Below are 13,876 nucleotides of genomic sequence, written 5' to 3'. Positions count from 1 at the left end.
ATCAATTGCTTTCAAATATTAATGACTAATTCTACAAACTTTAAGGGGGGAAAAAACTGTACACAATTATATATGGATGAGAATAAACACGAAAAATATATAAACTTCTTATGTTATATAATAATAACATGCAAACCGACAAAAATAATAAAAGAGACAGTACTGTTCCTAACCTCACTAAAATTCATCCTTACGACTCTTCCTTGTGTTTTGTTTATTTATTTGTTTTGAACTTGTGTTGTATTCATTTGATTTGGTCTTTCTAAATCTAAAATAAAACTTGTACGGAGGATAAATAAGGAAAAAATTTACTTAATTTATTTTAAAATTTTATTTCAAAAGATTTTTTTTTTCTATTTTTAATATTGACTTTTTAATTCCAACATTCACATAATATATTTAAGATATTAGAAACAAAAATTATTTAGTATGTAAAATAAGATAAGATACTTCATAATTAAAGTTAGATATAAAATTTATGATGTATGCAGTTGCCACATATAGGTGGACCATATTCACCACACCTTTAATTTCCTGGCACCTTCTTTGCCTTTATGTTGAAAGTGACAATTTTTTTTGCATTTTTTAAATTCCAATTTATTTCTAGTAATTTCATTTTTTTTCTCTTGAATTATAAACTAAAATTAAATTACCTTTATCTCTCCTCAAACATGATTTTTTTTTGTTAGAGATTTACTATCCTTGTGCGCAGGGGCGGGCGGAATCATTATTTAAATTATGTATTCATCAAAATTTAATAACTTAAAATTTTATTTAATAGATATAAATAATTTATTTGGAATCAAATTTATAAAAAGACTTATGTTAAATCTCAAAAGGTGACTGCATTGATGCTAGGGGATGTCCCCGTCTCTTTTTATCAATAGAATTTTTTGCATCGAATTTACTTAGTGTAATTTATATTTTTTATATATTTAGTATAACAATTTAAAATTCAAAAACTAAAAATCTTTTGACTCTACGTGTGAGGCGGATTTTTCCTAACCATGTAAATAACTAGCATCTTCATCTTTTTGTAAATTGGTAAGAATAAGAATAAATAATAATATATACCCAAATTCCAAAAACATGGGGTAAGTAAAATGATGGAAAAGTATAGGCGGAAAGTGGATATAAAAAAAGGACCAATAATAGCATTTTCTTCTCACATCAACATTCCCCTCTTTGCCTACTACTACTACTACTACTTTCTCTGCTTCTTCAATTTCAAAGAAAACTTGCTGACTCAACCTCTCTTTTTTCCGCACGGAAACTCAAAAATTCCTTCTGTTCCCCTCTCCTTTGGTCCCTTTTTCAATCGCATCGAATTTGCTTAGTGCGATTTACGCACGAAAAACTAATTTCCTTGTAATGGAAAACAATCACCAGACACAAATTCAGGCCACTAATAAACCATCAAGATTCAAACGCATATGTGTGTTTTGTGGAAGCAGTCCAGGCAAAAAGCCAAGTTATCAACTTGCGGCTATTCAACTTGGCAATCAACTGGTATTACATATCTTCTTATATTCCTCCCGCGGATTCTACGAGTTCAACTAAATTATCTATACATATAATAAAATTACATTTTCCGAAATTTACCTGACTCTAAATTCTGAATTGGTTTCGTTTACCCTTTTTTGATTGTTTAATTTCTTTTCATTTTTCCTACGACTGCATGAAAATAAATTTAAACATTAGAAACAGAGACTACTTGTCCTCAAATCATAATTTTTCTTGAAATTCTTATGATTTTGCCATATGTATGGAATTTCAAGTGCATGTATTTTCAAGTATACTATTTATTATGAATAAACGTTATTAACACAGAAAAAAACGGATTTTAAGTACAAAAAAAATAGTAATAAAAGATTTGTAATTCGATAATTCCCCAATCTTTTTTTTTGGGCTTTACATTAAGAAATCACGTTGGATTAACTATTTGGTGTTACAAAATTATGGTAGGTGATGAGTAAGATTAACTTGAGTAATTTTTTTTAATTAAATGGGGTTCACGTTGAATTTAGTGGAGTAAGCAATTTAGACAAGCAATGTTGTCCTAATTTTTAAATATATATATATGAAAACACTTGTCATAATTAAAAATTAAAAAAATATATATTATTTGGCAGGTTGAAAGGAACATCGACTTGGTTTATGGAGGGGGCAGTGTTGGCTTGATGGGCCTAGTTTCTCAATCAGTTTTCAATGGTGGCCGCCACGTGTTAGGGTACCAGATTTTTAAATTATTTTTTTCCATTTATTTCTTCTTTTTTTTTTAAAAAAAAAAAAAAAAAAAAAAAAAACTTCTCCACTAATATAGAACTCATTTGTTATACTTTTTTTTTTTGTTTTTTCACTTGACAGGGTGATTCCTAAAACTCTTATGCCAAGAGAGGTAATTTGTCTTTTTTACCTTTAATAACAACCATTTCTATAAAAAAAAATTACGTTCTCCAATTAATTGTGACTAGTATCTATATTTGGATTTATTAATAATGCATCTGGGTACAAGTACTTTTATACTTCAGTTTTACCATGGTCTGGTTGGTCCAACGACAATTTAGTTGGTCCAACCAGACTAAGGTAATATGTAGTAATTTATAAGTTAAAATTAGTGGAGTTGTTGATTCAGTTCATCATGAAATAATCATTAAATTAGCCTAATCCCCATTCAATTTGTGGTCTATGTTGGGACAATCTTATTGATCAAGTTCATTTTAACGGCTCTAAACGCTAGATTTTTTTACAATGCGATTCAATTTTCACTTTTTTAAACCGTTTTTAATGATACTTTTAAAAATATATATATAGATTACTGGAGAAACCGTTGGAGAAGTAAGAGCAGTGTCTGGAATGCACCAAAGAAAAGCAGAAATGGCAAGACAAGCTGATGCATTCATAGCCTTACCAGGTAAATTAATTAGTTGATTTAATCATTTTGCTAAAATATTTATCTTTTCAAATCTTGATTTTAAAAAATAAATTATTATATCATAGTCTTTTAGTTGTTGTCACATGTATCAATCAATAAAGTAAGTCGACGACCCAACTTATGTCGGAAGTATGGAAAGAGTCATAAAAAAGGTTACCAATTACAATGTCAAGATAGTCGAATTGGTGGAGCAGATGATCCTCTAAATAAAAATTTATGATTGAAATTCTTTTTTTAATCAAATTCATCATATAAAATTAATTCAATATAACTTATCTTTTCTATATTTATTTTGTGCACACCTAAAAAAAAAAAAAAATTATAGCAGTGAATTCCCCGTGTCAGCATCAATACAGTGCCAAATTTTATTAATTTCAAATCAGTCGCTAATTGGGAGACAGCTAATGTATTTATTAATTTTTGGAAGGTGGCTATGGGACATTGGAGGAACTCTTAGAAGTCATCACTTGGGCTCAACTAGGCATTCATGATAAACCAGTACGATCTCTTGTCTTTTACTCCCCTGTTTTTGTTTTTTTTATGACAAATTAGGTAAATCACTAATAATTATGCCTAATAAACGCACATCGACTAGTAAATTACTATGTCCGGTTGCAAATATTAAATATTTTTGTAATACGTACTATGCAAAATTTTAAAAGACAAATAACATAGACTCGAGTCAGAGTAATTTCGTTCTAATTGAAGTAGAGGATCAATGGCGGAGCTAGAATTTTCGTTAAGGGTATTCATACTTTAGGACAAGTTAAAAAAAAATATGTTATTAAAATGTCTTTTAATCTTATGATCTAAAGGGTATTCATACTTTAGAATAAAACGGAACTAAAATTTTTAAATAAAACGCCCCTATCAAGACTTGGGAATTTGCACACCCTTAACCACTAGGCTATCTGTCTTTACTATGTCAAGATGTTCAATAATTAGTATATATCTGATAATATCAATATTTCACATATGACCCTAAGAATTTTTCTCTTGAAGTCTCTAATGTCAACAATTAATTATTTATGTCATTTAAGATAACTGATTAATGTGTGTTGTACGTAATATGCAGGTAGGTTTACTTAATGTAGAGGGCTACTACAATTCATTATTGTCATTTATAGACAAAGCTGTTGATGAAGGCTTTGTCACACCCTCTGCCCGCCACATCATTATTTCTGCCCCAACTGCCCAAGAACTCATGTCTAAGCTTGAGGTACACTCATGATTTATTATGCCCGTATAGGCGATATTATGCGTCCATTGACTTAAAATCTTGAACTCATGATTCATCATTTCGGTGTGGAATATATTGTGCATTTACTTAGTTAAAATCTTGAATTAGCATATGATAGTATCTTGAGTTTACTATTCATGATTAGTCACGCTCATCATATAATACTATGCATCTACTGACTTAAAAAGCTTGAATTAACATTTTGAGTTTATTACTCAGGATTCATCACGTCCATACGGTGATATTGTGCATTCACTAATTTACAAATCTTAAAATTGGCCTTTTTTGATATTCGTCCCTCTGGTATGATGTTATTAAGAATTCACTGGCTTAAAATTTTGAATTAACCCTCATTAATAGTCTGTCATGATTCATTATGCTTGTACAGTGATACTATACATTTACTGCCTTAAAATCTTAAATTAGCCTCTGTTGATATCTCGAGTTTAACATGTTGAATGGGTTTTATTTGTAGGATTATGTCCCGAAGCATAACGGGGTGGCACCAAAATTAAGTTGGGAAATGGAGCAACAACTTGGTTACACAACAACAAAATTAGAAATTGCTCGTTGAAATTTCAAAAATGATGAGTAGATTATTAATATTTATAGAGAAATGTAGTAAATTTCTTTGAGGACTTTTATGACTTAATTACCACAAGGTAAGATGTTGATGGGAAAGCTTCAGAGAATTAATTAATTAGTAGCTTCACCGCACTTTTAACTTGCTGTTGATGATTAGTTTAAGGTAAAAAAATATTACGTAATTAATTTGTTCAGTGTTGATTCATTTTTGTCCATTAGGCTAATCAAAAGCCTAATCAAACATGAAAAAGTTAATGTAGTACAAGTAATTGTTTCTTTTCTGTCTGTATATGATTGTTTGGTAATGTACATTAATTCCTTTGTTATTCTATAGTTGATTGTGTTTCCTCTAATGTAAAACATGTAAGATTTTCTTATTATTAGAAATGAATATTTATTTTGGAACAAATTCTTGTTACTTGCATTTGTGCTCAATTTATACACATTAATTGACTACATGGTGGGAAGGATTGAGTTTGATTAAATTTTCTTCATCGAAAAATTACATGTACAACAAAATAAAAAATACTTTTATATTATTATTGAATCGTCTTGACATATAAAAAGCTGTTATATAGCGTTGACAATGAATTAAAATAATTTACTCTAAATCTCAAATAGAATATTTCCGTATCTTTTTAGGATCTCTTTTATTATAACTTTAGATTTCATCATTTATATTTCGATACAATTATATTTTTATTTTACTAATGCGTATGATTTGAGATTTTGAGAGAGACACGTACCTCATGATTTATGTGGGAAGTATAGATATATAGAATACTAATAATTAGGTTGTAAACATCAAGATCCAAAAACTTAGGCAAGGACCATCGATGATATAGGTAAGTCTCCATTCCTTTTTAATTATCACAATTTTCGTTTTTTAGATTCAAGAGATAAAAATTTTGATTAATATTTTATGATGTATTTTTTTATTATATTGATATAAATTTTTTTTGCAATTTATAATACTTTTTATATATTTTTGAATATTCATTAATTTTTATTTTAAAATATTAAATTAATATGATCTAATTTAATTTTAAAAATTAATTAAATTGACTTTTAAAAAGCACGAGAACATAGGGAGTATAAAAGAACAACTTATTTTTGGACTTTCATTAGAAGAAAAAGAAAAAAGGATAAATACTAGAAGAGATAGTTTCAAAGTTCACTATGAAAAGTACAAATCAAAGTGTCAAAAAATGGTTGGAAGTTGAGGAGAGTGGGGCTAAGGCTATAAATTAGTTTCTCCCAAAAATGTTCTCTTGCATATGTCCAAAATGTATACAAATTTAGATAGAAGGATGTTGATTTGATGTACATTAATTTGTGATTTTTTTTTTTCCAAATAGTACCCTCATAACTATTGGGGTCCTTGTATTCTCTCCTACTTGCTATTCCACTATCCTCAACTTTCATATTTTATTTTTAACACTTTATGTAAAATTAATGGATTTTATTACTTTTACACTTTATGTGCAGAAAAAGTGCTGCACATGTGATTGGTTAACTAGTTAACATTATTGAGTTCCAACAGCAAAGAGACACAAGAGCCCAATAGATAAAAAAGCAAGATAAGGCGGACTCATAATTTTAATTAATGGGTTCAAATTAAAATTCATTATACTGTCAAAATTGTGGATACAAATTTAATATTTTAAAAGGTTTTCACATGTATATGGATATTTCATGTTGAAATTATGAGTTCAGATAAAACCGTAGTGAATAACACAACATAAGATAGTAGTGTCCCTTCTTTAACTTTCTAACACATGCATAATGTTAACAGTACCAAAGTCAGAAACAAGATAAGGGTACAACAAATCAGTTTTGATTGCATAGATGGACAGACCTGTCCAATTTGCTACTTGGTATACTGATTGAAGCCCAACATAAAAGTGTTCCTTTTGTTCAATCATGTATACACTTTTATATTTTGGGATTAGCTTAACTACATAGTGGAATGACACCTATGAACTATGTTTGCCTTTGGTCTGTTTCACATCAGTTTGAATTGGACAACTAACATCTTGATAACCTCCATGAAAACTCAAATCATGTTTTCATATGATGTTTTGAATGGAGAATGTGTTTGCTTAAGACAACAAGACAAACTTTAACAGATTAAACAGCAAAAAGCAAAGTGGTGTCTGAGACCAGTTATTGTTCTTTCAAATCAAAATAAAGCTAGATGAATAGTTGGTCCAGGTACAACACCACAGTAACTTGATGGCTAAATATTTTTCAATTTTAACGCAATGGTAATAAACAACACGAGATAGTTTGCATCATGATTTTGAGCAAACTAACACTACAAAAACTCTTATGCCTGTTGAGCAAATATATTTGATATTAGTACACTAGGACAGTTAATGTGGTACACACTAACATACACATATATATAATGCACCTTTATGTGTTCAAGGAGCTACAAGAAATAAAAAAATATGTATGCATCTACGAAAGATAAGAGACGTACAACATGAGGTGGAACACGAATGAAAGGCGGTATTATCCAGCTCAACTGAAAGACTGAACCACTGAGGAAGTGGAAACCAAACCAGAAAGAAGGCCAACAATGACAGCACTATTGTATGTGGTTGGCTCTCCTTGAATCGAGTTGTTCCTTGAATCAATATATGTCTCATTAAGAAATGGACCACCAACGAGGGCTCCAGTTGCGACATTGGGATTTGGTTCAGTTGAGTCTAGATACTTCCAACCTTCTTTGCAATTAGTATCGGCATCTTTAGGAATGGAAGCCCCTCTGTGATGAACATACTGCGGATATTTGTCCCCATAGCCTACGAGATAACTCATCTTCGCTGGATTATCGCCCAAAACATAATTTGCCTAGAAAAGGTCGGGTACATTTGCAAAATTGTTAGCTACTAAATTCTAAACCAGACCTAGCAAAAGATAAGGCAAGGCAAAGTGGAAGAAAATGATCTATATAGGTAATACCAATTAGTTGGAATTATTTTTTGTCTATTAGTCTTTTCAGAAATTTACATACCAATAGTAAATATAGAGAACTCTAGTACTTCAATTTTTATTTCAAGATTCATTTTTTTTTTTTACATAATATTGGACTAAAATGAGCGTAAATGAAGCGATACGAGTGAGGATTCAAATAACTGTTGTGTTGTAAGCTTCTTGATAAACATAAGATTAAATATCCAAAAAATATCTTCTCTGTAAGTAGAAAGACAAGAAGTGCACCTGGGACATGGCAAACTTTCTGAGATCAGATGGTGTATATGCATCACCATCACAAGTTATTTTTTCAGTCTTGGAAGTGAGCATATAATCACTGTACAGCACAGCTAAGAAGGCAGAGGCTACAGGATGCTGCAACGCGTTCCATTGACTTATCCATATCAAACCACCTGCATCAACATTTACTTGAAATTAGTAACAAAGACTAGGTACCAAATAAGTAATAATATAATAACTGATGCTGGACAAACATGTTATCATATTTTAGCATCTGTTATGAAGAATAAAAATGAGTTAAAAAAGAGAAGAAAACAGGAAAACAAAACTAAGTTGTAAGATAAGAAAATAGGAGCATGGAACTAAATAAAATAACCAACCATACTGTACAATTACCCTTTTAAGCTCATATCTTTTCTTACTAGACTGATGTTGTGAAGGGTGCCAATTAGGAAAAAAATTAAGACAGGCGTCGTGGTAGAATCAAAACCACAATCAGTTTTCTTGTCCTTCTTAAAAAAGTATAATGAATGATAAGAGAAGAATATAGTACTTTTCCAACTCAACCATCAGTCAAAGGAGTATAAAGACCATCAAAATTTTGTTTAAGATCCATGGACTTCATGAGGTTGATACCTCATCTTATTCCTTAATTTGCTGTCTTATTCTAGCTCAACAAAATATGAAGAAGCAAAGTTGAAGGCCAATAGTTTCTGTCTCTACTTCGTTGAATTTAGTTCTGGCTAGGGGCAGATTTTCAGCTTTTCTATTTAGTACTCAGACATCTTTGCTCAGTTTTATGTTTCAATCATCACTTAAAGTTCGTTTGTCTTCTATATCACGAGCCATTACAGAGAGGGAAATAGTACAAAAAACATAGGTTTAATCTGTAAAATATAGAAGCATAATTTAATTCTTAACTAGGAAAAAAAGAAAAAAGGAGATCCTTTCCTTCTCCCGACCATAAACACAAAATCTGCAAACCTTATCAACAAGAAAAAAAGATCCTAGCAGAACAATAAATAAAAAATCCTAGCAGTTACCCCCTCCGTTTCAACTTGTTTGTCTAGTTTTGACTTGGCACAAAGTTTAAGAAAGTAAAGAAGACTTTTTCCTACTCTTAATGAGACATTTCCAATGTAAGCTAGTTTATAATATGTTGAACTATCAAGTCCGACACTTCAAATAAAAATGCAAGTATCTGCTCAATACTCATAGAAAGGTGTTGATAGGGAAGAAAACAGGAAGAACACAAACAGAGCTAAATAAAAGAAGCTTAGATGGGTCATTACTATCAGTTCTGCTGGATGTTGCTGTCGGAGATTTCGGTAAGAGACCACACATTACAGCTTCGGCAGTTTTCCTATACTCTTGAAGTGTGTCCGAGTTTGAGACTTTCGAATTAAAGAAGCTGACCCGAGATAAAAGAACCTGCAATAAAAGCAGCCATTAACTTCTTTTTTTTGTTTTTGTTTTCTTGAGAATGAAAAAAGGCGTAATTGATTTATTCGAATTGTTTGCTTTGAATGGTTCCATTGTGAAACATTAAAAACAAAGTGAGAAATTCACATCCAATAGACACACTGCTTAAATATACCAAGATAAAATTGGTCCATTTAATAATAACTTTCTATAGTTCCTCTAGGACTTTCAAACTGCTGGATTCGCAGATATAGTTGCTCATAAATCAATTATTGGGAAGCATTCAGACATGAGTAAGCTAATAACCTATTACCAGTAGCACTCAAGCATCTCATAAGCAAAGTAAAAATACCTGAGTACCAGCTAATTTGCTATCCCAGCTAAACCAAGTTGGATTTCCAAAATTACCAAAAGAATCTGCATTTTTCCCAGTCGCGTAATCAAAATATGTTTGATCCCCAGTTGCATGATATAGCCAACTTGCGGCCCACAAGAGCTCATCTCCATATCCAGTTGAATTGTAATATGTTGCGACTTCAGGAATATTTTCGCTGTAACTACCTCTATATTTGTCAGCAAAAGAAAACAACTGTTTAGCATGCTTAAGAAGGTCACTTGAGTATGCTGAGTTCTTCGACTTGAACACCAGGGATGCTGCTGCCATAGCTGCTGCAGTTTCAGCTGCAACTTCTGTCCCAGGGACAGTAGCATTTATCTGAATTAGAGGCCTCACCTCAGTCATGTCCTCGGGCCTATCCCAACATTTATGATCGGCATCAGCATCACCCACCTGCCAAAGAGTCGAGCTTGTGAAACAAACACTAAGACACATTTGATCAAATGAAGCACCACTATGATTCACATTCAGAAACTGAGAAAAGCATTGCTGAACTACTAAAAAAAAGTCAAATATAATCTGAACCAGGTCACTTGATGCAAACTCAAGTTCTCCTATATGATATTGACAAGAAATGGAAATGTCATGATGAGATGAACTGGAGCTTAGACATCCTTCTTTCACCTTAGAAAATACATACCAACATCTTATCAAATCACTTGTATTACATGTTGTAAGCCCTTAGCTTTAAACACTAAATACAAGGCAAAAAACATGAAATAAAGACAGTTCTCCTCTGCACCATGAAAAATGTAGTGATATACTACATGCACTCTTTTACTAAATCCATTATGCAAACTTGCTCTTGTTCTGTGACCTAAGACTCGGTCAATTCCTTGTTATCACTTTAAGCTGAATTCTTATAAATAATTTCGATGAAGAACAAGGAAGTTTCATAATAGAAGTCTGTAAATATCAGCAGTCTTCCTAGAGTAAGATCCAAGTTCCACATTCCAGCAAGCTATTCACGCATTAAAAGCATGCGTCAAACAAATTTCGGAGCGTAAAGAGGGAAGGAGGGATAAAGGAAGGTTATAAGTCTTGAAGGCAGCAGCAGCAAGAAAAACGTACTAGAAAGGGAAAATTGAGACAAAAACCTGAATATAAAGAACATTATCTTTTGGATGAGAATTGATAAGATAGTCCGTAATCCACTTGAGTGAGTCTTGAGCAGGTTCCAACTGGCCCACACCTTTCATCTGATCACCATACTCAAGGATGGCCCATGACAACACCGTGGCAGTGTAAGCCATTGGAAAATTAAATTTCATGTGGTCACCAGCATCATACATTCCTTGACTAAGGTCTAACTTAGCTTGACTTCCATCTTTGACGGCTGAATCGCCTCTCCATGTTATCTTATTATTTACCAACTTCCCAGCTGAAATATTAAGAGATTTTATCCTTAAGAAAATGAGTCCAACTGACAAATTCAAAAGACCAAAACTAGAAAAGTTTCCAAGAAAACAAGTTACAACAAGCAACAATGTCTTCACTTTCTATGGTGAACTACTTCCAGAATTCTCCATTAACTCTGACGAAGACATGAAGTCATGTTTTTGCTTTTAAGTAACTTAAGATGAATGGTTTAGTTTTTCAACTATCTTTTTTGTTTTTTTTGAAAAGATCTTTGCCAAGTTCGATAACAATACAGTGAATACATGATATCACGACCTTGGGACCTCGTTCAACATTTGAAGCAGACAAGGCAATGTGCCTCTTCCCAAAAACCTTGTAGGGACTCTGCTGATACCAGCACATTTTTGACAAAAAATATTAAATTTTTTTTTTGAAAAAACTGCTGATACCAGCACATTTGGACCTCATTCCGCATTATAAGGAGACACAGTTTAGACAGCTAATAAGTTCCCTAATCTCACTCATCCTATAGGGTACATTTAAGGAGATGGAGAGTTTAGAAAGCTAATAAGTTCCTCAACCTCACTCATCCCATAGGTACAGTCTCACACAAATCCTTCTACACCAGCGTGCAGGCAAGATAATACCTCACAGGGCATCAGTGACGATCCATTCAACTTACTGACTTTAATAGTAGAAAAATTAAAATGCCACCTAAACTAAGCATTTAGCCCACCAACAACATAGATATATAATCTTTAGCAAATAGAGAAATGAACATTCAAGACATTATGAAGTGCAACATCCATATGAAATGTCCAAGTCATTATGACAACACAAATCTTGGAAACAATTAAGAGTATAAGAAACAAAATATACCACAACAACAACAAGAACATCCGCACAGTAATCCTACAAGTGGAGTCTGGGGGATAGAGTGTAGGTAGCCTTATCCCCACCTTGGGAGGTAAAGAGGTTGTTTCCGACCCTCGGCTCAAGGAAAAGCATATCAAAAAAGAAATAACTAAAGTGAATGAAATCATGGCAAAATACTATAAAAAGCATAAGAAAGCATTCTGAAGGGTGAAAAAAAAGTAACCACAACAAAATAGTGCGTACATCGAAGTATAAGAGACAAAATGTATACAAAAAAAGGTAAAGAAATAAAAAATTTACTCCTCTTCAGTACTATATCAAACAAGTAAGCTGCATTAATGGAAATGAAAATCTTTCAGCAGGGGATCTAAAACAACAAGCACAAAACATCACATAACACAAAAACTAACTTCAAAATATCATAAGGGACTTTACATTTTTGAACATCAAAGAACTGCATTGCAATTTTCAGAGCATCTTCATATTTTTTTTCAGAAGCACCAGAAGCAGCATCTGTGTTAGAATCTTTATGCTTCTTCATGACAAGTACCACAATGGCTCCAGCAGCCGCAGCAGCCACTATCAAAACTATAATCCATCCACACCAACCCCCTTTTTTTGATTTCTCTCCCATCCTTATTCACCTCAACAAATTTACCTGCATTTTTATCAAGAAAACATAAAAATTCAATCTTTATCATTCAGATCTCATAAAAATTTGATCTTTGGCACAAATTTCAATAAAATGAAGAAAATGAGAAAAAGGGTATGTTTCAAAACCTGATTTAATGATCCCGCATACAGCAATGCGGGACTATATGGATGGAAAATTTCTTCTTTTGGTAGAGGAAAAATTATAGGCCGCAATGCAGGTGAAAAGAATTTTTAAAAAAAATTGAAAAATTTTGGAGAGATTGAAGAAGAAAATAATGGAGAAAATTTAGGACGGAAAATGAAATTGGTTTGTTTGAAAGAAGAAAAAAAAGAAGAGAGACTTAAGGTAGATGGGGGATAGAACAGGGCACCGACAATATTTTTCTGAAGATGATGATTTTTTTGTCTTCAGATTCAAGATGTTTTTATTCACAGTCTGGAAGAATGACGATTATGCCATTGTTTTTTTTGTGAGGATCTTAAACGAGATTTGGGGAGGAAAACAATTGACTTTCGTTATAAGAAAATCTCAACAAACCACCTTTGAAAAATTGAAATCTTTAGACCAAGTTTGGACAGTAGAAATTTATAAAGAGTATATCAAACTGATAGATTCATTGAAGGTTAATTTGACAATTTTTTTTTAGTTCATATGGTATAATAGATAATAGAAAAGAAACAAATTATTTTCCTATCGTATTATATAAAAAATATATTTAGTCGCATATTTTTATTCTAATTTTTTTTAAAATCAAAGCAAAACTATATCAATATTATTGTTCAAATAAATAGAATATTCCCAATCAAAATTAGTCCGGACTTTCCTATAAATGATTAGCTTATTAATTATTATTGTGCACACATGGTGGAAAACCCAAATAAATTACAATTTTATAGTAGTAAACTTCCTTTAGAAATCTTGGAGTTCTCTATTTTAGAACTTCCATACATATGATTGGGTTGTTATTGAGCTTAATTAAAATGTTTGTTGTTTTTGGGTGTTTTGGGGGTACAATCGTAATTCCATTCGGTTGGTACTTCATGTGCATCGAAAGCTACTTACCATTAAGTAGTGTCAGTTGGCCAGAAAAAGAAATATTGTCATTTGACACTTGACAGTTGTCCTCTCACTAAGGACTAATTAAGTTTAAAAGGAAAAAATTAAAAATTAATGATTTGTGATTGT

At 31.8% G+C, this 13,876-nt stretch overlaps 2 protein-coding genes across 2 annotated transcripts; one reads left to right on the top strand and one right to left on the bottom strand.

Moving 5' to 3' along the window:
• The first annotated feature begins 1,107 nt into the window (after positions 1 to 1,107).
• On the top strand, positions 1,108 to 5,091 carry LOC129904036 (cytokinin riboside 5'-monophosphate phosphoribohydrolase LOG1-like). Its single transcript, XM_055979564.1, has 7 exons — positions 1,108 to 1,509; positions 2,133 to 2,230; positions 2,368 to 2,398; positions 2,815 to 2,914; positions 3,363 to 3,433; positions 4,011 to 4,154; positions 4,651 to 5,091. The coding sequence occupies exons 1-7, from the start codon at positions 1,372 to 1,374 to the stop codon at positions 4,747 to 4,749; spliced, it is 681 nt and encodes a 226-aa protein (XP_055835539.1). The 5' UTR covers positions 1,108 to 1,371; the 3' UTR covers positions 4,750 to 5,091.
• Positions 5,092 to 7,098: 2,007 nt separating this feature from the next.
• Positions 7,099 to 13,172, bottom strand: LOC129903038 (endoglucanase 2-like). The gene is made up of 7 exons (XM_055978516.1): positions 12,817 to 13,172; positions 12,472 to 12,694; positions 10,899 to 11,182; positions 9,757 to 10,194; positions 9,275 to 9,413; positions 7,989 to 8,155; positions 7,099 to 7,619 (listed from the first exon to the last, which is right to left on the bottom strand). The coding sequence occupies exons 2-7, from the start codon at positions 12,668 to 12,670 to the stop codon at positions 7,287 to 7,289; spliced, it is 1,560 nt and encodes a 519-aa protein (XP_055834491.1). The 5' UTR covers positions 12,671 to 12,694; positions 12,817 to 13,172; the 3' UTR covers positions 7,099 to 7,286.
• Positions 13,173 to 13,876: the final 704 nt, after the last annotated feature.

This window comes from Solanum dulcamara, chromosome 9, assembly GCF_947179165.1.
Source record: "Solanum dulcamara chromosome 9, daSolDulc1.2, whole genome shotgun sequence".
In the NCBI taxonomy this organism is placed as follows: Eukaryota; Viridiplantae; Streptophyta; class Magnoliopsida; order Solanales; family Solanaceae; genus Solanum; species Solanum dulcamara.
This window is presented reverse-complemented; position numbering and strand designations above follow the sequence as displayed.